Source organism: Falco punctatus (assembly GCF_963210335.1).
Source record: "Falco punctatus genome assembly, chromosome: 11".
NCBI lineage: Eukaryota > Metazoa > Chordata > Aves > Falconiformes > Falconidae > Falco > Falco punctatus.
Genome location: NC_137591.1, coordinates 1,045,023 through 1,071,653, shown reverse-complemented (window position 1 = coordinate 1,071,653; position 26,631 = coordinate 1,045,023). Strand labels below are relative to the sequence as shown.

At 46.1% G+C, this 26,631-nt stretch overlaps 1 protein-coding gene across 1 annotated transcript in view; it reads right to left on the bottom strand.

Annotated features, from left to right (window-relative positions):
- Window positions 1–9,589, bottom strand: part of NEGR1 (neuronal growth regulator 1) — a 293,449-nt gene extending 283,860 nt beyond the window's left edge. The window contains exon 1 of the mRNA XM_080407034.1: window positions 9,268–9,589. Coding sequence (XP_080263160.1) covers window positions 9,268–9,437 — 170 coding nt within the window. The 5' untranslated portion in view covers window positions 9,438–9,589. The remainder of the gene's footprint in view (window positions 1–9,267) is intronic.
- Between the last annotated feature and the right edge of the window lie 17,042 nt (window positions 9,590–26,631).

Sequence of the window (26,631 nt, the reverse complement as noted above, 5' to 3'; positions counted from 1 at the left end):
CATGACTAATGATAGCTGTTTGTTTGGCTGTCTGACCACCAGATTGTCTGCTGTTGCCAAGGGAAAATCTTTTAAAACAGATTGACTCTTTTTCTGTTATAAGGCAGAGCATGTTCTACTTCATCTTGTATTTTTTTAACAGTTTTGCAGGTATAAAAATCAAAACTTGAGTTGAACTCACTGGTGGGCCATTCTCCTGTGTAGATCGCCAAGAAATCTCTGCCGGCATTGTATGTAATACAGCACACTAAACCAGAGCTACAGCTGGAGCTCCTGCAGGCATCTACTGGCTCCGTGTGCCGTTAGGTAGACATAAAGCGCTACAGAAGGAGCACCAAGAAACACTACTGCGACGGCTGAGCATTTTATTGGGTCTATTTTACATATCCACCTACGTACATGCAGGTGCACTAACAAATCCAGCCTGCTCAGGCATCTGTGGCAGCTGTAACATGAGGAAAAAAACCGTGTGCATCCAGTCTGAGGAAGAAATATTTTTTCTGCTGAGTTGAAAAAAATATCTCGGAAAAGTGAAAATGAGATAGCCTGATAGTTTCTGATAGGGTAGGGTAAAGGTGAGCGGGATTTGGTATGCCTGTGCAGGACACCAGAGAGCTGCAACCTCAGCCAGCTCCAAGAGGAAGGCTCTGTTCAGGCGGTGCTCGGCCATGCTGCATGCCGGCTGCGATGGCACAGCCGTGCCGGGAGCCCAGCCATGCCGGCTGCGATGGCACAGCCGTGCCGGGAGCCCAGCCATGCCGGCTGCGATGGCACAGCCCCGCCGGGAGCCCAGCCATGCCGGCTGCGATGGCACAGCCCCGCCGGGAGCCCAGCCATGCTGGCTGCGATGGCACAGCCCCGCCGGGAGCCCAGCCATGCCGGCTGCAATGGCACAGCCCCGCCGGGAGCCCAGCCATGCCGGCTGCGATGGCACAGCCGTGCCGGGAGCCCAGCCATGCCGGCTGCGATGGCACAGCCCCGCCGGGAGCCCAGCCATGCCGGCTGCGATGGCACAGCCCCGCCGGGAGCCCAGCCATGCCGGCTGCGATGGCACAGCCCCGCCGGGAGCCCAGCAGATTGATTCAGCCCAGCCAAGGGTCTCTGTGGCCCCACGACATGGTCTTTGCTCCAGAGCTGGCCCGGCAGTGAGGGCTCGGGATGGCTGCACCACACTAACAGCACAACGGAGGACAACTACTGACAGAAGGCAGAGGAGGGACCACCCTGATGGTGACAGACTTAAATAAGCATGAGCTTTTTCTGGGCTGAGTTGGGGAAAATGCAGATTTTGCAGATTTCAAGAGTTCCTTTCTCTGCTTCCAAGCAGGACCTTTCTGTTCTCACAGGTACGTGGATTCTGTACTGATCATCTCTGCTCAAAGGCTGAAAAACAGCCAGAGCTGAAGAGCACTCTGAACCGCCTGCCCCTCCCAACAGTCAGTGTCTTAGCAGAGGGGTATTTAACAAGTATTTCTCCCCATGTTGCCCATGAGGAATAGCATCCTCACAGGGAGACACAGGTTTGTCTTTCAACCTTTTCTCTGCAGATCTTTTTAACTCACAGATGAAGCAAGCTAAAGGAGCTGGCAGGTCTGGTACCAGAAGCCTGCGGATGGATATGATCAATTACTTGATTGATTAGTGCAGTATTACGTTATCGCAGGCGAGTCCGCTGCCGCTGCTGTCACCGGCTAGATCTCACTGAATTTATCTGGCGTTGTGGCCAGCTGGATTAACCTGCCTCTGCCTTCACTCAATTGTTGGCTTGTATCCCTCTAGTTCTGAAAAAATGGTGTTTATTCTCCAGCCACACTGCTCTTTGCCCTGCACCAGGGACATCTGGAGCGGGTGGCTGCCGGCAGTGGGCAGGGGCTTGCTCAGCAGCTAGAGCAGCAGAAAGGGTGCTGTGCAGCAGGGAGGGTGCTGTGCATAATCTGTTTCACTCTTCTTGTTCACTCACCACGAAGAGCAACAGCCCCATTATGGAGGGGTGCGAGAGGGGATCCTTTGAAAGGATGGCCCGACATATTGGAATATAATGTAGCCATAGGACAAGGAGTAATGGCTTTAAACTAAAAGAGGGTAGAATTAAATTAGATATTAGGAAGAAATTCTTCATGGTGAGGGTGGCGAGGCGCTGGCCCAGGCTGCCCGGAGCAGCTGTGGGTGCCCCATCCCTGGCAGGGCTCAAGGCCAGGCTGGACGGGGCTGGGAGCAGCCTGGGCTGGGGGGAGGGGTCCCTGCCCATGGTGGGGGGTGGGACTGGGTGGTCTCGGAGGTCCCTGCCATCCCAAACCATGCTGTGATTCTGTGATTCTATGAAAATAGCACAGTATGTGTGCAGGACCGGCAGCTGGCATGAGCAAAGCCACGCCAAAGGTAAGGAAGAACATGGGTAACAGCCCGCCAGTGCTCAGTGCTCCCTGACCCGCCCTGGCCGAGCTAGGACATGCCAGCCTGCGCCTGGGACCTGCCTTCATCAGAGCAGCACACGCGCCACAGTACCCATCCATCCCCACAAGTCTCAAAAAGAGCTGAAAGGTCTCAGGGTCGCTTCCCTGCGCCTGCCGCAGCAGCCATCGCCGTGCCGAGCACAGCGCTGCGCTGTGCTTCTGCCAGGAGAGCCACAGCGAGCCAGTGCTGCGTGTTGCTGATTGGGCTGGGAAACCAGTCCGCCTGAGCCCCCGGGACTTGTTTCCCTGGGATCTCGGCTAGAGTCAACTTTTATGCAAGATGACAAGAAGAAAGCAATTTAAGTCTCTCAGTTTCTCCTCAACAGAACAGCCCTTTGGAACAAATTCTGTTTTTCATTCCTTACTGATTCCTTGTTTTGTTAGTTCCTCTGCATAACATCTGAAACATTCGCAATCGTTTAAAATGATAAATTATTTTAATTTACTCTGAATTTATTTATTATTACTGCACAGACAAGAGGCAAGCACCATAATGTGCTTGTTTAATAATTGGCAGGGATTTGGAATGTGAAAGTCTTACTCAAACAACAACTTAATTTTATGGGGCAGGGGGGGAGGGTGTACATATGTCTATGCATACCACAGTCACATTTCAGCCAAATAATTCATGATGCTGAACCGCACAAGAATACCAAAAGAGTATGGAAGTCCAGAAATGTACCTTTTAAAATTATAAAGGTAAGAAAATTCTTGTATTTATTACACCACCCATCCCTCCACAGACATATCTGTGTTTGTACCTGGGTGCACACAACTACCAAACACTGGTATGTGGACATGCATCAGAGAGCTGTAATGCTACAATATATATAGTATCTTACAATTTAAATATGCTATACACAGTTGATATTCACCTGCTAGTCATTCTGTAAACTTTCATCCCAAATGCTCAGTTCTCAGTATGTTTGGCAGATGTGTCACCAGCTTTCCATGACCACTGTTGCTCCTTTGGGAAAGACTGTTAGCTATAAAGGGCAGCTCTTGGGAAAGAAAGAAAAACCGACATGTAAGTCCCAACCCCCAAAAGTCATTACCCCCCCCCTCAGCAATTTAAATATGAATAGGCACCTACATCCCCCTGACCTGAACAGCTTGGCCTGCTTGACACACAGGTACCTTCAGTGACTTCAACCAGAGCAGCTGGATCTTCCTCATCACCACTGATCTGGGAATCCATGGGATTTTCTATCTCGAGACAGGCTGAGAAGGAGCCCCCCATAACAAAATCCATGATGATGACCGTAATGCTGTAGTTTCATTCTTGAGCACCTGGAGTCAGGGGAAGCAGAAGCAGGAACTGGAAATGGTCCCACCAAGGTTTTGTTTGGCCAGGACACCCTGCGCCCACTGTAAGACACTGATGTGCTTTACCAGCAGAGGGGAGGTCCAATCTCAAAATCAGAATGGTTTGAAAGCCAGAGAACCAGGAGACGTGGGTTTGGCCACTGCTGCCAAACTTCTCCCGCCAAAGCGGAGCTCATACCCATACCGGACTCTGACTTCAGAGACCCTGCATTTGGTACCACTAAGGGCAACTAGTTTTGAAAAATGATGTTAGGTGGACATCTCTCCCCTGAACTGTCAATGTCCACCAGAGGAGGAGAAGAGGGAGCATCCCATTTTCCACTGTGAGTGAACAAGATGATACACAACTGAGAAAGTAATTTTCAATAGACGGTGAGAACTGTGATCTCTGTGAGGCTCAAGGGAGCCACAGTGAAGCACTGAGTCATCAGCACTGCACAAAGAACAGCATTTCTCCAGCACGCCACCTTGCACGGCTCCTGAGCCACCCAGGGGTGGCAGGATTGAAAAGCTGGGTGCCTCTCAGGGGAGGCAGGAGTCATGCTTGCTGTGTTTAGGGCAGCGGCTCTCCCAGCCAAGGACACCGAGAGACACAGAGGACGCCAGGAGCTGCTCCTCCTGTTCCCCAGATGGCAACTTCTGCCACCAGCTGAAAAATTTGTGGAAAAGAAGCAGCTGAGTAACTCCAAAAGCAGGCACTGACAGAGATGTATAGTTTCGGATCAGCTGTCTACCATGTGCCCTAATCTTTTAATACCAGTGAAAACAGCAGCAAAGGGTCCTGGCAGCAGAGCTCACCTGCAGCCACACAGCACAGCACGCCTGCGTCACCTCTTCGGAAGCAGCTGGTGACCAAGTCAGGCTTCCGGGGCAGGGAGAGCATGACTGCACACGACAAGACCTGACACCCTCCGAGGTGGAAGGAGAAGCCACCAGGCTACACACGAAGAATTCCAAATTTAGACAACAAACCAAAACGCCCCAAATCCCCTGACCTATGACCAAAAACCCCAGATTCTTCTCCTATAATCACCCTTCTCAGGTGACTGCTAGCTGCCCTGAACCTCAGGCAGAGCTCACATGGGATGGCCAAAAGAGGCTCCGGCAGTCAAAAAACCGCGAGTGAGGTTCAGTCTACCTGTCAGCCAGGCTGGCCTAGGACGGATCCTGGTTTTCCCAGCCAGGTTTGACAGGATCCGATGTCTGCTCTGTAACCACAACCCGATGTGGTTACCTGCTTTACAGTATCCACCCCTCCTACTCCTCGCTGGCAGCCTTTGGGAACCTCGATCCAATGGATCCTAACTCAACGTTTAACTCTTTGCAGTGAAGAATTCACATTATTTTACACATTGCAGAGCAGGTATTTTATAAACTACTCTATAATCACACAGTGGTAAGAAAAAAATCTTTTGCTTTTTTTGAAAATGTGCCAGCTTCTAAAACTGAATTTACTGTGATTGCTCAGTGTAGAAGTACTGTCAGATAAACTAGATTTTTATTATCCGTGAGATTTAAGAAAAATAAAATGCAGGATAAAAAACTTTGCTTGCTAGAGAAAGCCATTTTGGTCACCTTCAGATCTGTACCTTTAGATACCTAAGGGGATTTTGTTTACAAATTGCAGATGAGGTAGGTAGGAACTGTTAGGAAACACATATCTATGTTCGTGTTTATATAAAGCGAGGAAAGCCGTGCACACAGACCAGCCATAACCTAGATAAGCATCAGCACAGAAAGTCAAAGAGGAATTCTCTTTCCTTTCTTGTGGAAGCAGAAACACCTCTCGCTGCAATCCTCACGTCACCCCACACCTGGCCAACGGGAAGGGGACGGAGCAGTCCCCACCCCAGTGGAGGTGGCCTTGGTACCCGCTGAGCATCCTCCCCGTGGAGGGTGAGTGCTGCTCACCGGGCAGCGAGGGAAAAGAAACAGGTTACCCATGCCTGCTCCAAGCAAATTGCTCTTCATTTGTCACCTCTTAAAACACTCGTGTTCCAAAATCGCCACTTCTGCTGTCAGTGTCACAGACATGCTGCCAACACAGGGTGATCCCTCTGCTTGCAGGAGGTCTTGAGAAGGGTCACTAGAGGAATTCAGTTCTGAAAATACAGGCTCTTCCCTGTGTAACTAGCAGTTTACAATGTGGCAATTTATTCTTTTAATAAAATAATGCTTTTATAACTTGCGCTCTCCTTCCTCATGTGTTCTCATTAAATCTTAACTGGTTGTCTGGGAAGAATATAGAAAAGATTCAGGACAGAATTGTACTTCTGAAAATAAGTGGCTTCCCAAAATGATTTTGCAGTACAAAGCAACTGCATTACTGGTATAATTTCTTATAACTTCAGTAAACGGTGCCACAAATAGCGTTGGGTCTGCCTGGATCAGTCACCAATTGAGAACAAACAACAGGTACCAGGTTTTAATTATGGAGACTACAGAAACAGCTCATCATCAGCAAGACCACCCTGGCTAACGAGAGATTTGCTCTCAGGACTGGTCACTAGGCTCTTCCCGCAGAAGGCAGGGGTGAGGGGCGGCTGCTGGCAGGCTGTCTGCTGCCAGCCCATGTGGCGGTGCCGAACGTGGGCTGCCCGTGCCCCTGTCCCTGCCCACGCCGGAAGCCAGCCAGCGAACTCCCTGGCACCGGAGAAATGCCGTGGGCACTGGATGCTGAAGTGATTAATCACGCGTTCGTATGAATTAACTATTTTAAAATGAGGGAGTCGCACTTATTGTTTTACTTTGTGTTAACACTTAGAGGCTCTAACTGGAAAATCTCAGCAGTTAAAGGAGACTGCATTCCTCATTTTTAGTAAAGACAATGAAAGCTTAATGTGAGACTTGAGACTGGAACTTGGCTCGCTCAGTCTGCCATCTTCTTCATCGAAACTGGCTACGCAGTTTCTCCCCTAATATTCCAGCTCAAAACGAGACTTGCGAGTAAAACTTTATCCCCAGCTCAACACAGGTAACGCCGTTTATTTGCACTCCTTGCAGACCTTAAAACCTGGGTCGATACGTAATTAAGCTGCACAGCTGGGTAAAAGCCCTGAGCAGGAGCCGAGGAGCTAGCACAGGGTGTGTGCCGAGAAAGCGCTCCTGCAGCGCCCACAACGCCCTCTCATTAGGGGATGCCTCCACCTCAGCGCGCATCACATAAATCACCCTAATCTTCTGGCAGCCAAGAAAATGCTGACTCAAAGCCATGGGAATTACTTCCATATTCTAGCATTAATTATTAAGAAAAGGAGTGCTGGGTGCTTTAGGCACGGTGCTGTCTTTGTAAGCAAATAAGGAGGCAACTTCTAAAGCCCTCATTGCTGGAGAACAGATAAAATTGGAGTTGGCTGGTGCTGCGCGGTGAATCAACACGTGCCAGCAGAAGGGAGCTGACGGCCACCTTGCCGTAAGAGGCTGGGAACTACAGTGCACGGCCAACTTTGGGTGCTGCTGCAATACACAGTAACTGAGAAGAGCAAAATTCAGATGGCCAAAGGGCTGGAATCAAAAAACCTCCTTTCCTAATACCCAGACTTCTTTACCCAGCTCACTGGAATTTTCTGTTTAAATAAATAGCCAGCTTCCGATACTTAGGACACTAACAGCAATTATTTTAATGCGTATCAAAATATATTTATGTTACAAACATGCAGTGAGGAAAAATTCAGGAGGAGCAGTGATGATGTGCAGGGAGAGAATCAGGATAAACAGCTCTACCCACCTTCTGCATACTCCTTTGAAAGTGTTTACTCTTATCATGATCCTACAATTCCCCTTTCAAGTTGCCATACCAGCTGAAAACAAAATAAACTGATTCACAAGAAAGCCTACAAAAGGCATACAAAATGAAAGAAGCTAATCACGAGCAGGAGGAATGAAAAAACAGATGTAATGCACATTATTTCAGCATCTAATTGCTTTGTTCCAGAGTTCATTAGCGACGTTCATGTTTCCTTTAGCAGCACGTCTTTACCAAACATACTCTCCCTCCCTTATGAGACAAAAGTAACATTTAAATCCTATAGCTCTCATTCCGTTTATGTAACCTATCCCCCTGCACAGACCCTGAGTTTCAGACACAGTCTTAGGCTTAGAAAACAAATGTATTCCAGCCGAAACCCACCAGGAGGTCGCCTTTAGAGTAATCCCACAATTTTTTAATAAGGTAGTTCTGAATATGTATTTGTTCGTGTCCTACTAACATTTAGTACTGGCCGAGTATCTTGTCTTAACTGCCCACAAACTCACGAAGTTACCTTCTCTGCAACCTTTAAGTCTGAAACAGTACAAGTAAAACTGACTTTTTTTAAAAAAAAAATATCTGTTTCCTTTGATTCTCCAATTCTGCAGACAGAAAGCATGAGAACTTCAGGACATCTCAAAATACAGAGTATAACTGAGGTATACATAAAAATTACTTGTCAGCTGCCCTACATAGACATCTACTGTATTTTCAGCAGCTACTACACCAGAAGCAAGCTGACTTGCTATAAACTGATTCCAAATTCCTAGTGAAAATACCTCATGCAATATTTTACAGCAGATCATAGGATGATTAAAAACACATATGGCTAAAATACTTTCTAATCTAGGGACCTAAGTGAGTGACACCCCAACAAAAAATAATACAGCCAGATTCTTCATAGCTTAAAACTACTGCTAATTGAATGGGAGATTTATCACAAGCAAGAAGGTTCAACCTGCTGCAATCATATTCCAGATAACCAGAAAATGTATTTTTCTTGAACTATGGCAAGATCGTGAGAGAAGTGCGATGCAGGAATAAAAAGTTAGAATTGGGGGGGAGGGGGAAGATAACCAAATCAAGCCAGGGGATTAATGAAAACAAATCAGAAAGAAGGATTCAAGTAGATTAAGTATGGTGTACAGCTGCTGGTAAACAAATTTTGCTCCACTCAACCGGACCGAAGAGAAGATACCGTAGGCACAGGGAGCACAGGGTTCATCGGGAGAAGGAATAACGGAGCTACGGTAAGCACATCCTCTCCTAGCAGTGCAAAGCTAGCTTGCCGTGCTCATCGCTGGGAAATACAACAAGGTAAAAAAAAAATATATATATATATATATATAAATACACATAACAACGCGAACACTTCTGCCAGGGCGTGCTGCAGATGCTGGGCTGCGCAGCCCGGAGCTGATGCCGGGAACCAAAACTGCACCGGTTCGCCCAGCAGCCGGTATCCAAACTTCTATGAACTAGACCGTGCCTTGCTGACGGCGGGCGAAACACGGGAACGGACCTCGAGCGCCCGCCACACCCCCGGGACCAGGGAGCGGCCCGGCGGCCGCCCCAGCTCCAGCGGCGCGGGCAGCGGTCGCTGCCGGTGGCAACTGCCCCACGCCCCCCCCCCCCCCCCCCGGCCCTCGGCAGCATCCCCGGGAGCGGCGGGGGCTGCCCTGGCGGCCGAGCTCCGCGCTCCCCCCCGCCCGCCCCCCCGCCGCCGCGGTCGCCTCCTACCTAAGCACCGCCGTGTCCCCCTTCCTGACCACCAGGTTGTCCACGGCCGCCCCGGGGAAATCTCCGCCCGGCGCGGCGAGTCGGCCGGGGGGCAGCAGGCAGCAAAGGCCGAGGACCACGACCGCCAGCCACTGGTGGGAGCCCCCGGCGCTCCGCACCAGCGGCACCATCTCCGCTCCGCGCCGCGCCGCTACGCGCTGCCCCTGGGCCCGGCGGCGGCCGGGAGCTGCCCCCGGTAGCGGCGGCCCCTGGCTGGTGCCCGCGGTCGGTGGCCGTGCGCCGAGCGTGGCTGCTCCCGGGCGGCCGCCGCAGCATCTAGCGAGGAGGGCAGCGCGCCCGCTCTGCGCGCCGCGGCGGCGGCTCGGCGGCGGGCGGCCCCCGCTGCCAGCCCGTTGCCACGCAGCCGTCGCCCTGGCAACCGGCCCGGCGGCGGAGGGATGCGCGCCCCCCCCCCCGCCGGGCTTCCTGCTCCGCCGCCCGCCCCTCGGCAGCGCGGCCCGCAGCCCCCCCCGCCCCTGCCCGCGGGGTGCGCAGCGCCGGCCGCCCCCGGCAGCCCCCTCCCCCCGGTGCAGGCCGCTCGCGCAGCGGGGCTGCTGTGCCGCGGCTCGCCGGGAGCCCGCACCCGGTAAGGGCCGGCCAGAAATTCATCACTCGGGGGCTTTTTGCGGTTGTTGTTGCCAACAGCCGGCAAGTCAACCAGTGCTTTCGGGCTGCCGCGCTGGAAATCGCAGCGACAGCTCCGCGGCGAGGCTTCCCCGCCCGCCCGGGCCGCTCGCCTCCCCCACGGCGGACCCATTCCCGCCTGGAACACCGGCTCGGCCGCCCCCGTACGCGCGGGTCCGTCTCCTAAAATGCAGCAGGGCGGCGAGACGCCCACCGAGCAGCAAGCCCCATGGCCGGGCCATGTCCCTACAGCCACACCAAAACGCGGCCCCTCACACGCACCCCGCAGGCTGCCGGCCTCCGCGGCCGCCGAGCGGGGTAGGGCGCTGGCGGGGGGCGCCCGGCACGGAGCCCGCCCGGCACGGCCCGCCAGGCTGCGCCCCTCCGGCAGGATGCGCCCCATGCGGGGCTCGCTCCCCGCGGCCGCACGGCGCAAGTTGCATAAGCCATGCACTGTTGTGTAACGGGAACTGCATGGCTGCTGGGACATCAAGGGCATTTTTGAAACGTTCTCACACTAATTCATGCACATCTGGCCCATACAATGTTGTAATTGTTCCTTCACAGCAGCTCTGCCACGCCACGCTGTCAGCCCATGGTACAACGTGCACTGATTTTCCTGTGGTACTTGCATCAGCTGCCAGAGTGTGCATTTTTCTGGTGCACCATTTTTTCCTACTGGTAATTTGCATCAGAAGGATTTGAGAGTAGAGTGTTCCAAGTAAAATAAATAAATAAATCTTTAATAACCATGATACTTCCAATGCTTGCTTTTTGGATAAACCTGCATTCCTTCTCCTGTAAGCTTTGCCCTTCCCTACTGCATCCCATTGCATTAGATCTTCCCAGCTGCCAAAAGAAATTCTAGCGTACACAAAAGGGAATTCTTCCTCTACTTCTGCGGCACGTGATACTACAGAGTTTCCTTGATAGGGAAAGAGAGCGGGGAAGAGAGAGAGATTGCTCACAAATCTGGGATGTGGAAGGCTTGCCGTCAGTACTATCGCTATAATACAGTAATGCCTTTTTAATGTTAAATACAGCTCCGCAGTGAGACAATTCTCTCTGCTAGCATGCAGGAGACTGCTGTAGTATGCGGCACCCATCTACTGGGACCACGACGGTTGAAGCTTGCTGCAAGCAGAAGTTGAATACCTAGTATCAAAAATATCGTTAGGAATGTCGCCAATGCAATGACATGCCTTTTGAAACGGGCTTGCCAACAGGACAGACCTCGATGGTAAGCCTCAGTTGCTTTCCCAATGGGGAGTTGCCAGTACCAGGTGGAGCCATCCCTCATCTCACACTGTCACTATCCCACATTCAAAGACCTACAATAACCTCCTGTAGGACCTTCCCAGACTTGTATGCTTCTTGCAGTTAGCAACTGCAAAACCTCACATGCCAAATGGTTGTAAATGTCCTGTCTGCACAGTCTTGGATATTGTTTTTACCATCACACACCGAGTTCTGCTGTCAGCAGCACCAAAGCGGTTCTCCAAACACCACATCCCCAGAATGTTTGCAGAGGACTGGTAACCTGGTAACCCTGGCTTACCAAGGGCTTTTGGTCTTAATTTCTTCTCTGATATGTCACCCATGGCAATACCTCAGCTTCAAGAGCCATTTTCTGTTTTCTGCATGACTACCCAGAACCACAGCGTGGTTGGGGCTGGCAGGGACCTCCACAGGTCATCTCATCCATCCTCCCCACTCAAACAGGGCCACCCAAAGCTGCCTGCCCAGGGCCGTGTCTCATCGGTTTCTGAGTATCTCCAGAGACAAAGACTCCACAACCTCTTTGGTGCGTTCCCTGCCAGCTGGGTTACCAGGTATGCAAGTGGTTTATCTTACAGCCAAACATACAGCTTTGCTCTGCTTTGGATCCTGGGATAGTGCCTTCCCCATTCATGTGCTCGGGTGTACCGGACTTTTCTTCTGTCACTCTTAGAGTACGAAAGTGCTCTTCTGGCTGCTGCTGTTGTATGCTGCTGTGCAGGCTCATGCTGCCTATAAAGCTGGAAATGAAGTGAACAGGGCTGCAATAATTCTTTAACAAGACCCTAGCAGAAAATGCCTCCTGTCACCCTGCCTCAGGACTCCAGGCCAGTCACCTGTTTGCCACCATCATTGTAACTCAGGAGTAGATGCTCTACTTCTCAGATATTGTCATCAAAATCTTTGCCTCCTTTCCAAATCATCGGATTTCTAAGCTGAGATCCTGCATTTAGATTGCTGAATGCTCTCCCAAATCACGTGTGTAAGGGAAGCTTGGCCTGAAAAATCACCCAGCTGAACCTGACAACACATGCTTACCTAGCTGTGCTGATGCAGCAACTTACCCTTGTCACAACAACAGCAAGACCTAAGGTTATGGAGAAATATTCCTTGAGAAGGTTTTGTATACGAGACACAGACGACAAACACACCAGCACCAACCCCACTGCAATATGTCGTGAGGACCTTTCTATCACTTTTCCCCGCACTTCTTCCTTCCAAAGTCCCATTCAATTAAATAGCCACCTCCTTTGCACGGCTCCATTCCATTGAATGGAAGAACCTCTCAAAGGCTTCATCTTGACACTGGCCCAGGCTGCCCGGAGCAGCTGTGGGTGCCCCATCCCTGGCAGGGCTCAAGGCCAGGCTGGACGGGGCTGGGAGCAGCCTGGGCTGGGGGGACGGGTCCCCGCCCGTGGTGGGGGGTGGGACCGGGTGGTCTCAAAGGTCCCTGCCAACCCAAACCATGCTGTGACTTTATACCTTCCCACTGCTAACAGCAGACTGGCTTAGCCAAACTAATAAGCAGCGCAATCTTTCCTCCCTGCTGCAAAAACAGACCCATCCACTATTTCCCAATTCAGTACACACTTTGCTATTTTTCACATCAAACTTTCTGAGTAGGGGAAGTTAAAAAAATGAACTAAACCAAACAAAAAACCCCATGCCCATTTCTCAAGGCCTTCTGCTTTTTTTAATGCCAATGAAACTACGTACGCAACTACATAATACCATTGTATTTGTAACAAGAAAAATAAAAATAGAAAGAAAAAGAAAAACAAAAACAAAAAGAAAAAGAAAAAAAAAAAAGAAAAAAAGGAGAGTTCAGATCCATCAGATCAGTCTCTCGCCTTGCAGGCTTGCAGTCTAGAGTGAAATGTGGTCCCTCCTGTAACTGACATGCAAAATATTTCTATTACAGCTGGTAAGACAACATTTGCCAAACCAATTAATTTTTCAGGCAGAACACTTATGAATGTGTTTGTGATCTGCAGTGCTATTTCTTGGACTTTGGGAGAAATACCTTTCCAAGCTCTGATGCAACTTTTGCAAATTGTGTTGGTATCAAGAGGAGGAAGACACATAACCACATGGGAATCGGTCTTTATATGTGAAAAACTTCACACAGCTGCCTCATGTAAGAAGCCCTTGGAGTGTTCTGGTAAGTACTCAGATCATCCAAAGAGAGATGCAGTATAATAGTTGAGATCTAATTTTAGGGAGAGCTCTGTAACCTTCAATGAGTCATATATTGTTGTTTTTACTTGACCTTAACAAACAATCAAATAATTTGCTCCACTTTGAATAAGAAGGACAAAAGACATCTCCTCAGCAATATCCTATTAATTTTGCAAAAGATCATATAAATCTCAATCAGCAGTGGCCAAGATGAAGCTTTTTATTTTGTTTTGTTCATTTTTAGATTCATATCCCTGGGTTTCATGCTATTTGCAGATCAATGGAAAAAAAGAGCAGGTCAGGAGTCAATAGCAGTTATGCCAATCAGTGTTGCTCTAGAGACTGAATTCTTTCATCTGAGTCTTCCCCGCCTCCTCCCAAGTCTAGGAAGCTTACGGGGGGAGGAGGGAGAAAAAAACCTCACACAGATGTGTACACACATAGAAAAATGATTTCCGTGGAGGGAGGACAGAAATCTTTCACATTTGCTAGCTTAGCATGAATTGCATTTGGCTATGTTAACATGTTGGCTCCACCTGAAAGAGCCAGGTACTCCAAACACAGCAGTGCTAAGCCCATATGATATTTTTTGTGACTCAACTGAATATTTTTGCTTAGAGCCATTAGAAAAGCTAAATTTATTTGTTGTTTGCAAGAATCCGTTTAACAGTTTGCACAAATATTCAAGACTGATCCACAAACTTCACACTTGGCTTTTGTTTCCGCCTGGGTTTTCAGCTCCCCTGCAACTGTTCCTTCGTGCTAGCGGCAGGCTGGGGAAGTTGAATGGCTAGAACCAACTCCAAGAGAATTGGTACTGCTGACCTGCATCACGTAGCTGGCATTCATCATGGGAAGGGGTAACAGACCATGCAAGCATCCCACCCACGGGCCGTTGGTAGCCCATGGGCAGAGCGCCGTGGCTCCCTGCCCGCCTGCCTGGCTCCAGGGGCAGGATGTCGGTGGGATAATCTGCCCTGGGAAACCCCTCTCACTGACACCAGGTCGGTTGTTGGATTACTGGTTTTCACTGAACTATTTGGGTTTAGTCACACACTTTTTAATTCCTCGTCATGTCACGTTCCAGTTAGTTTCATTTTTCTCTGTACTTCGGACAGTGCTGGCCACTGCTAATTACCCCTACGTTTGAGTCGGGCAAGGAATTGCTCTATTTCTACACATTTTAACGTCGGCTGCAAATGTGCGCATCATATTTCAAGCTCACAATGACATCCACGGCAGCAGCATTTCCAAGGTATGTCTTGTCTTCTAAGACAATCGTGCTGCGGTGATGGAAGGCATTCTGTCCTGTAATTTTCTTAATGGCTCTAATCAAAACCTTTTTACAATGCTCTGTGAGAATCAAATGGGCAATTTCCATATATACATTTGTTTGCTTTTGAGATACATACTTCTGAAAGTGTTCAAGTATTTCCATCTAGTTGCCAAATGACTTTGGTTAGCATCATCCATAGCATCTCAATAGCAATCTGAGGTTTGTCATGATGCCGTCCCTGATAATAAAAACCTTACTTCTGCTCCCTAAACAGATGACAGGCATTTTAAATTTGGAGAGGGGCAGGGGATGACATATTGGGATGATGGGGCATGGATAGGACACAACAACAAAAAATGAACAAAAAAAACCCCTATGCTGAATTTTCAGTCATGTTTTGTGTCCAAATTCACAAAAACTTTGGAATTTTGAAACATTTTTACAATGGCCAAGGAACAGTAGAAACTTAGATGCAATGAATAAAGCATTCCTGGAGGTAAAACTAGGGTGGTTTTTTTTCATTTTAATTGAACATCTTTAAGAAGAAAAGAAAAAAAAAAGTAAAAATTTCTATTAGCTTAGCAATTCTCAAGTAATTAACATTCTTAGGTAATATTCTCTAATATATCTGCTTTTTACTTTTCTATCTTTTAGCAAAACCATCACCTAACTAAGGACAACACTTTATTACTATGCTGTAACACAAACCCTTTCAAGAAGCATCCAGCCATTGATCAATGTTCTTAAAAAGTATCTCAAGGGTCCTAAAATTTGAACAAACAACCCAAGGCACCCAAATAATTTGTCAGCTTTAGTTTTCAAAGAGCAATTTCTGATGTTTCTGCAGAACTGCTATGTAAAAGAGCTCATCTAGATCAATCCCACTGGATCATCTCTTATAGTGCAAAAAGGCTTCACAAAATGCATTCCCTGAAAATTTCATTTGAAAAGGGGTGGAGGAGTGCAGATAAGTCGAGGAAGGGATAAATCTCAGGAAACACAGACACAGCACTTTCACATTTTAAAATAAAAGTTTTTGCATGTCTCCTTTCTTACATCCACTTTACATTTTTTGAATCACTTGTATATGAAAAATGGAAATAGTGATTTTTGTCAAGCATTGAAATCAACAGAAATTTCCCTTTAAATAAGTATATCTTTCACAGATAACTTCAGAATTCATGGCAATATGGTGGGGCTTTTTCGCTAATAGGATTGAAAGCAAATGCTGAAATCTCCATAAAATGCATTTTCCATTTTCTGCATAGTCTATTACATGACTATGTACAGCAGTGCTCAGTAAAATACCCTATGAAATTATTTCCCGTACTTCAAAAATTGGGAGAGTCCTGGTGTGCTAGGATCTAAGCTAGCACCTACGCGCTGTAAGCCGGTAGTTCTATTAGCACCAGGACGAAAGGACTCTGATTTCCATAGATCTGAGTCGCCGTTTTATTCGAGTTTTTAAATTGACAGAACAAGGTCGCAGAACAAGCTCAGCCCATATTAGACATCAGGAAATGCTGATAATAAATAAATAATGTTCAAGGGAGGAAATATAGGTATAATAGATCTAATAAAGAATAAAGAATACAGATAATAAATAGAAATAATACAAAATAATAGTATATTATATATATGTATATAAATAATGAATTCTCAAGGAAGGAGTGAATCCATGGGTGCCTATTTATAAAAGACAAGCTCTAATTATACCTTTCTCAGACACAAGGCATCCATAATGCCCATTCTCTGGGTTCTCTCGCGTCTGCGAAGACGTGACTTGTGCTGCATCCCCCCCCCCCCAGTGGGAAGGCTACACGTGCGGGGATACACACTGAAAGCCAGGAGGCAGGAGTCATTCCCATCTTACATCCATCCTTCCAACAGAAATACTCGGGCGGGGGGTGGGGGTGGGGGGGGAGAAGAAAAAAACCTGGAAGAATTTCTTCTTTAGCATCTACAGAGGCATCAGGAAGAGCAGTGCTGACCCAGCACGTCACAAACCAGCTTTCATAACCCCCGAGAAGCACGGGAACGCCACCTTACACGAGGTGCCCCCCTGAAGTGAGCCCCTTCTGCCTGGCAGAAGCACACGTGTGTCTTCAGGCTCTGGGCCGGCTTAGCCACCGCTCTGCGGGGTAAGGCAGCACCCAGTACAAGGCTATCAATAAACTTTAGTCATATGTGGGTGAATGAAAACATTTTCTTCACCATATGGTCTACTATGAAAATAATTGCCAAATGACAGAAGCTCACTAATATTGATGCCAAATACATAGATAATACTGTCAACTTGTGATCAGCCTACATTTGCCTATTTTAAGACATACAAATGAGCGCAGTTTGAAAACATCCACATGAAGCTTCAGACTGAAGAACCCTGCAAAGACACAGATTCCCAACACGCGTGGAAACCGTTGGGATTTTGTAATTGTTCAGACCTTTTATTCACAAAGGTAAAGAGCAGACATTGCATTGCAAAGAGGTAGCTTTAAATAAAGTTCAGGGGAAAAATGGTAAGTGACAAGACACAAGCATCCTACTTTGCTGGAAACAATTTCTTGTGGCTACTGTTCTGCAGGGAGGAAACAGACCCTTGTTGGGTCTGGAAGTGGTGCAGGGGAAGGAAATCTGGAGTTTGTGCTGCAACAATTTGCAACTCTCCATGCTCAAGACAATTTGAGACAGTTACTTTAATAGTGTGGTGTAGTGCTTATAAACAAAATGCTTTTTTAGTGTTAAGGAAGTGCACAAACATTTTTCAAGTATCCTTGCTGCAAATGCAAGATCATTTTATGAGCCCAAGAATTATATATGCAGCGTTTTTCAAACCTATAAAACAAACCGTAGTTGTTCCTTTGGTATTTTTCAGACTGGAGATGTGCAGAGCAGTCATTACCAAACCTATCAGATTTTAAATCACATTTCCTAACCGAGACATTCGTATTTTACAATAGCTTGTATGGGGATCCCTCGCTATTACAGTCAGAGTTTATAACTTGGGCAAGACAGGATGTGCTACGTGTCAGAACTTAACAAGTGTGGACAATCTGTGAGTCTCTGCTCAGCAGCCCAGATCATTCGTTCACGTTAGGATTTCATTTATTCAGCAGGGAGCATTTTGTCTAAATAACCTCTGACATCTCACGCAAACGTTTTGACCTTGGGAGAAAAGCGCTGTAAGCTCGCGTGCCTCGCAGGATGAAGGACAGGGATTTCATATGCAAAACAGGAGGGATCAGAAGAGTCGGGACACTCTCCTTTTCTTGCCTGATGATCAACACCCCTGTTACGGACCTGATGGCAGGGCAAAAAGCCTCCACCGGTATGACCCTACCCTCATATTACAATAAGGGGACCACCCCCCCTATATTATGACCAATAAAACTAAAGGAAGAAAGAAAGAAAATAAAAAAAGATTGATTCTTTTTCTGTCCCAGAATATGACTCACACACTTCCTTTGGGGACACAGTCATCTCCAGTACAATATTATGGGATCTCTCGGTTTTTCTTTTTAAAGTACACTAAAGAATACACACTAGTTGTCTGGAAATATGAGACCTTGTCACATTCAAATTGCTCACCTAAAAAGCATTATTCTTTAAGTCTTTGGGCAAATCAAACGGAATGCTTCTAATCTATACTTATACCCCACCAGTCATTCTTGGTGATGTCTTCTGGACCATCTCAAGCTGCTGGGCACTGCTCGTTGCCCTGGCTAGTTTGGCGTGGCTTGGGTACATCTTACTCCACCGCTGAGCCCACTGCAAGCCCACAGCCCTAAGCAATCTGATCCACCTCAGATCTGGCCCTGCTCAGAGCGGCAGGTTGTACTAGATGCCCTGGAAAGTCATCATCATTCTGTGTTTCTAAACTTCAGGCCAGCACCAACGCAAGAGTGAGCAGGGGTGGCACGTAGTCACTGCACCAAGCCACGTTGACAGTGACCACCAGTAGCTGCACTGAATAGGATTTTCTGAACCATCGTGCATCCATTCCAGAACAGCTTAATCTCCCTAGCTCTTGTAATAGCTTTCTTTACACAACTACTTTGCAGGAAAATATCAAGCTTCCTAAAATCAAGTAGATTTCCATAATGCTCTTTCCTTATTCGCAAGGTCTGTTATCCTGTAGCAAAAGCCGAAGTGATACGATAGATATGAAATGAGTTTTTGAAGGGAGGAGGGGAAGGATTTTTTTTTCTTGGTATGCAGCATGCTGGATGGAGGCTACAAAGACCACTGATCACAGCATATCACATAAACTGATCTGATAAACTGATTAATGTGCTGACTTCATATTATCTTATTCTGTTGTCTATTTGATTTACATGTATTATTTAGCTTACTCATTTAATCTCGTTAATAAAATATCAGATTGGAAGTCTGTGTGGATTGCATGTTTTCTCCCCAGGTATTAAGATTAAAAACCTGAGGAATCCCCAGATAGTGACTTTGTAAATCTCTAAGTGATAGTAAAAAGAAATGCCTTATGGCACTTCCATAATTGATGCTTGAATCACAGCACTGCTGGAGTCTATAGGAAACAATATTTGCATATCAGTCATTTCTTTTGACAAACAACAGGGGTTTCAGAATCTGCAAGGAGTGGCTGTGGTGGATATAACCCAGCCATCAGAAAGGTTGATCACTATCCGGAAAAATCAGTCTCCGCTTCTCACAGGGTGGTTAAGTGAAAATGCACCTGCACCATTTGGATTCAATAACAAAAATAGAGTTACAACATTATTAGGAAAAATATATGAATAACACAATGAAAATAAAGTCAACTTTGGCCACGCTTATGGTCAAGAGCAGAAATGGAATTTCATGGTCACATTATCGGAGACCAGTTATCTTTCTGAATAGTAAAGAATTTGTCTGAGGGGAGATGTAACAGTGGAACAAACAGAGCCACAGGCTAACCACTACAAAACATGACTTATCTCACCGATCTCAAGCAAGAAGTACGGCTCATAGTTTGAATATTCACACTCCATCCTCAGTATGGCATTTTAAAAAGATACTGTATCTGTCGAATAAATTGAAATAACCGCAAGAAATGAACCACAATCTTCTAGGATATTGTAGACTTACAAAATAAGCTAGGTTCATCAGAAAGGTATACCTTGCCAACACCCATACCTCTTATTGCTCGTACATACCTTGTCTGTATATACATGCTTACACATACAAAGGTATGCTTCATGCAGGGAGATCCAAAAGACGTAATCTTAACAAATTTTGTTTTGGTGTAACAAGGAGACTATTACTGAAGGTAGTATAGATAAAGCAACCCACTTGAAAGGCTAAATTTTGAAGAGACGCTTTTACAACATACATTTAAAATATTATTTTTTAGGTATTCGAAAAAAGCCTCACAGATTGCCTCTCTAACACCTGCCAATGAGACAGACATATTTCCACAATTTTAAATAGTAAATCTCAGTTCTGGATAAGAGGAACTGTAGAAGACTGAGTCAGATGATATTGTCCTAAAAGTGAACACCTCTGTTGGCTTACCCATAATCTTTTAAATTTCTATTTTTTCAAACTGAAATATCAATAAAAAGCCTGACCACAGCACTGCAAGATTTTTTACATCAAGGATAAACCTGTTTAAGCTTTAGCATATTTTCTTATCCCTTTCTTTTTTTTTTTTTTTTTTTTTTTTTTTTTAAGAAAATGAGGTAAGTCTCATTTTCTGGTGGCATGAGTGTCACCAGGTATGTTTGTGTACCTGTCTACTGTGAATAGCTTTGCAACTGGCTGATTGATTTCAATCAGATTTGACACAAAGACAAAGGTCTAAGTGATAATATGTTCCTACCAACATTATGAAATTAAATAACCAGAGACACTCTATTAGTGCTCCACTTGAGAGAAAAACTGCAACGTGAGCTTATCCTTTATTAGACACCAAGATTTCAGTCTTGAAATACAAAGCCATAGGGAAACTGGGCTTGCCTACAAAGAAATTAAATCTTGATGTAAAATAAATAAACAAAACTTGTATGCCTGAGAGGTAGGTCAGTTGTACAGGAAACATCAAACTTTTTCAGTCTCTGAGGGGTGTCCTTGCTGCCACCTTTACTCCCGGCACACCTTTCCTTAGGGAATCCCCATACCATCAGACATCTTTGGCATGCGGGTCTGGTAGGCAATGATCAACTCTTAACCTTTACCTTCAAGCTTGCTAATTGCAAAGGCATGTTTTTGAGACCCTGAGCTATTCTCTGTCATAATTTTTCTTAAATCTTTCCAATTTTTTGGTTTCTATTTTAAAGTATAAAACCCCACAATGTGGCCCAGCAACCCGTACTATAGCAGCATCCCCAATACTCCCGCATCACCTCTCGGTGCTTCATATCTCCCACCTACACCTTCAAAGAATGGATGTCTTCAGGTACAAAACCAGCAGCAACTTTCTTTTTTTCACAGATTAACGAACTTAAATTAGAGGGGGTATTCAAATTCAGCATTCACTTAACCTGTTTGGCTCTAAGGAAGAATTACTGGTTTTCATGACTAGGTTTTTTTGAAACCATCACAACTGGAGGATAAAATTACAGCATAAATAGGAATCAAAACATATAGGTGAACTAAGTCTAGTCAAGAAGAAATTGCAGACAATGGCAACTATGGTAAACTTTAAGTAGTGATATAAATTTCTGGTGTGTATGCAGAGACATTCTACTTGTGTATGTGTACCAGGTTGAAATGTTTGAGTCTGACAGATCAACAAGAAAAGAACTATTTTAAACAAGGTAAAAAATTGTTATTTTAAGTAATGTGGGACATAATTTCAATGCTTAATTGAAATCCTAGAACTGATTATGGCTCATCTGTGTACACAGAAGGGCAGAAGAATGAGCAGCTACAACAAATGCCAGCAGTGTTTGACCCCCTCTAGGAAACAAACCACAGAAGATTTATGGAAAGTGGATGTGCCCAGAGCAAAAACTGGGAATTGATGTTCAAATTCTCATCATTTGTTAGTAATTAGTCATAGCGGTTTGAAATAACAGCTCTAGTACAAAAGTAATGATGTGTCATTCACACACAATTCCCAGTGGTTATGATGTACCAGAAGTACAGGAATCCTAATTGGTATGAAGTCTAAAGATGTTTATTAGCAAAATTCAAATAGAAAGTACCGTATTGCTGAGAACCCCACAAACTGTTGTGCTGGTGGAGAAGTGAAATTAATGCTCGTGGCAAGGCAGAACATGAAAGCCCGCGGAGATGATGAGCCCAGACCTAGCTGCTGACAGTGCTCCCCACGTCAGGTACCGGCAAACATGGAATATTAAACAATGTTTCTCTCTGCCGGCATCAGAGAACTTGCTGCCGCTTAAAACAGTGGATTGAATGAAGGCAATGCAACAAAACCAAACCCAGGATGGCAGCAAATTTGCCCATTTTAAGAGTGTGACTACACTAACAAAATAACTGACTCAGCTGGTAGACAAAACTACTGCTCTTATGTAAATGAAACATTCCATATTAACACATAATCAAAACATCTGGAGGTAAAGTACTCAGGTGCACTAGCTGGTGGGCAAAGGAAGGATGGCATTGAAATGGGGCACAAAACCTTGAGGGACAGGGAAGAATATCTAAATAGGAATGTTAGACACTAGAATCAATATATCATGCTACTAAATAATGCTATCAAAATTATTTAATTCGCAAACCCAGGAAATAACAAATTTCAACCATGGAAACACATCAAGAATTTGACTGTACGTATTGATATAACACAGGTTGCAAAACCCCTGCCTCAACACACAGCGGTATAACATAGGTTCCCTTCCTCAAAGAAATACAACAGTGCACAAATTGCTGTTTGTTATGAGGTCTCGTGAGCATACGAGGCTTGGATAGGAGTATGGCCAAAGAACCTGTGGCTGAGATTCCCTGCCACACCTGTATTTTAATTGAATGCAGAATCCCCTTTCACAACTCAAAAAAATCCATAAACCACTTATGCACGCTATGAAAGTATACCAGTTGCCTGCATATTTGTTCCTTTTTTACAGTTTCGTTATGAGGCAAGTTGCTCTCCCTGCGTTTCCTTAAAAGTCAGCAATGTTGTTGTCTTAAAAGATAAATTTCCTTTTTCTACAGGAAACGCTTACCACCTAACGGCACCACCACATTTCTACTGACGCGAAGGGACTGGTTTCGGTGGGACATACTACTCAGTAACTTGTTTCTGTGCGCCCACCAAGAAGCAATACAACCCTTCCTAGGGGTGTACGTTCAGCAGACGGGCGAGTGGGCGGCAGCCCCCGGACGCCCCGGAGGGCAGTACTGTTCACAGCGCCGTACTGGTCTGAGCAGCAGAACCTCAGCACCAAAGCCTGGGCTGAGCTGGAGCTTCCAGAGAGCTGCTAGCTTCAGCAGTGGCAGAGAGGTTCAATAACAACATTCTACACCTACCGCACAACCCTGAAGGTTTTCTTGCAAGTAGCAGACAGATAGAAACACGTTCCCTGAAAGTGCTGCCAGAGCTCTTCTGCTGTGCAGCGAGTATACATGACTGAAATACTTTGTTTATAAGAAAGTAAAAGAAACCTCCTTACCGCAACACCAGTCGCAGTGACCGTTGTCTCCTTTCAGATGATGCAAGCACGAAGCAGAGGACGGCAGCCTCTCCGGGGCAGGAACCGACCTTTCCCCCTTCGCTGCAGGGTTGAACGTTTTTGCCACGATGCACCTTGTCTGGCTGCCTTCCCATGGGAGCGGCTGCTCCGCCGGCAGCGTTCCTCTGGCAGCAGGGCTGTACCATCTACACCTTGCACAGCACCACACCAGCACACCCCGCATGAGCAAGGCAGGACCAGCTCACTCCTCTTCCTCTCCATCACCTGGGCAAGCAACGTCCTGGGAAGAAAGCCCATGACAGTCACCTTCTGTTCGTTAATGGGCCACGTACCTTCCCTTTCCCAGTCTGCTTCTCCAAGAGGCGTTTGCCTTCTGAGCATTTGTGGTGAAAATTCATTAAACTGATTACTGCTTATGAAAGAGTCTTTGCCTTTAATTAGGGATCATTTAGCTTGGACAGGGAGCTCAGGGATAACTGTGATGAGCAGGTGGTGTTGGTCCTGAGCCCCCGAAAAAGCAAGACGTGAGCAGGACCATCCCAACAATAACGCTTTGTGCAGCTGTGCCATGGCAGTAACTCCACCACGCTAGGGCACCTGGCACCGTCCCTGGCGTGTGTGACCCTCACGGATCATGAGACAGCACATCCCTGCGCTTAGCTGAAGCTTACATACACCAGGTGCATAAACTAGTTTGGTTTTTACTGAGTATAAATGCGGGCAAGCTCTGGGACCGGGCCAGAAGCCTCACCTGCGGCTGGATGCACTGCGTAGGAATTTTCCCACTTCTTGATGGCTTCAATGGGGCTCCCAGCCAAAGCATGGGCCTGGGTGACGTTAAGGTGGCAGTCAGTGAAGGATCCTTTTCTTAGTCTCTTTAAAGCTTTGCAGTAATGATTTGATGCTTCACTCCTATTGCTCTTTGATTATATTGTGCATAATAACTAGTAGTGTTTCCTTTTATCATATTGCACGCTGGTTTTCCTTTATTACAGTGTAATATAATAAATTGTATTTATCCTTGTATTTGATTTGGAATTCATTCTTGCTTGGTATCCAGTCAATCAGCAAAACAGCATTACAGAGTGAAACCAAGTGCCCTTTCCAGAGCAAGACAAGAGGGTACTGGTGCACCCTGGCGCGCTCCCCAGCTGCTGCCACAGCGTGCCTCGGGCTTTTGCCAAGCCGGGATGGAAAGTCTCGGTCCATCGGCTCCTTTCGCGCTGAACATGTGCTGAGAGCACCAGACCTTGCCAGGAACACGACCTTGCAGATGCACAAGCTTGCTCACGCCCAGAGCTGTTGGCCATCAATAGCCTCTCCAACGAGGTGTCATGAGGAGCACCCTGTGTCCCTGAGAACAGGAGCCAGGTACTGAAAGACATCCACTGAACATTTCATCCTTTGCTCAATAGCAGGGTCACCTCTTACATCCCCCACTACACGCTGTCCTCAAGGGTAAGCAGATGATTAAACCAGGAAAGGAATATTGAAGCGCTTCCCAATTTAAAATATTCTGGGACACCTAGGAAAGAAAATAAAGTCAGTTAGGCTTTTCATAATACCTGTATGCCTGTAATGACTGCATACAAACTAAATATTTAGTGTTTATTGAAATAAAAAACAAAGAAGTTGCATTTTAATAGAAACCAACTTGAGAAAATAATTTCAACAGATCTATTTCACTAATGTATTTTCAGAAATTTTCTCAAATGCCACAGTTTAATACACACACACACACACACATATATATATATATATTTCCGGGTTTAAAGAAACATTATGTTATCTGATTTTGTTCTCCATGTCTCCCTGGCGTACATTTACCATTGCTTATGTTTTTACATGTACCTGAAGATGACTGCAATTCTTAAATTTCTACTGTCTTAGTCATATAAGTAATATTTAGTAGGAAATATTTTCAAAGTTTATTTTCAGTATGTCTAGAAATCAAGAAGTGATAGAATAAACTGTTATCCAGACCTCTGTAAAAAGCCTTTCTTAATATAGCTATATTTATAGAGGGATGTATCATGAGAAGATTACTGACCCTAAAGCAACCAGAAATCTAAAATATGCTTTTTCATTAATTAATTGCATGTTGCTTCAAGAAAACTTTGTCTTTTACCCCTCAAATTTGGTTCCAATTACTTCTGAAACTTCTAATTAAGTAAATTTTGGGGGAAAAGCAGATCAGAGAGAGGAAGGTACTTGTAGCTGTACGGTCATTGTATTTTCTTACATCGCACTGATGAAACTTTACCCCACAGTCTGTGCTTTAAGCCTCCTAGCAAGTAAACACACGGAAAGGGTGTCTCATCTTCACAGAGGGTTTAAGCAGAATATACAAAAATAGCACTGGTTTTGGCATGCAGCTGAGGGCTGAACAAGAAGAGGAATTTAGGCTAATATTCTAGCATCCTCAGTGACTACCCAGTCATGCAGTGAATGAAAATTGATCAACTAGCAATTTCTGTTCACATAATCCTAGAACAAATTAACCTTTGTTGCATTATAATAAAAAGGAGCCTCACTTCTACTTGCTGAGAGACAGGCAGTACCAAGGGAAAGCTCCTCCCTTGCTGGCGTATGCCCCACTGAAAGTAAGAACACGCAGCAGCCGGCGGTGCGAGGAAGACGGAGGGATCGGACACCTTTCATCACGTTTTCACCAGACAGCTGAGGCACACCCCCCCACCACCCCAAATGCAGCTTGGCTCAATCATTACAAAGAACACAAGAACTGTAAACTCTAGAAGCACCAATCCTGCCTGCACGTGGTTCTTGAAGTCTGGAAATCAGCACATTGTTACTGATTTTAGCCAACACAGGCTGAAGCAGAGAAGTCGTAGCTTTATACATATATATAGCAGTGGTTTATTTAGTAGGTGAGTGGTGGTGCTGGTATTTATGAAAAGAACATGTTCTTGTTAAAAGAAATCTAAGACATCGTTTGACAACTGAGCAGCTTTGGGCAAGGAGTTATTTTCCTTAACAAGTGCTTGAGTTGTTTTTGTTAGAAGAATCACATTATTCAAAAAACTCTTTAGTGTGAAAACTGTTTGATAGGGAGTTTTACACCAAAGGTAAGCTATGTCACTGGGAGTGACAGTCCCCTCAGCACAGCCTTCCCCTGCAAACAGGCTCCGGCTGGCCTCAGAAGTTGTGCGACCCTTTACGCTGCAGCAGCTCTGCACGACAACGTACACCTTCGTGCAAAATGTAACAATTCTGCCCTGAATTACTGAGGAAGGTGCATGTTTCATTCTTGTGTTTGTGGCAGCTAGAAGGAAGATCAAACAGGGTACCAAAATTTGTTCCAGGCCTTTTGAATGGCTTTGAAAGCAGGAAGTCTTG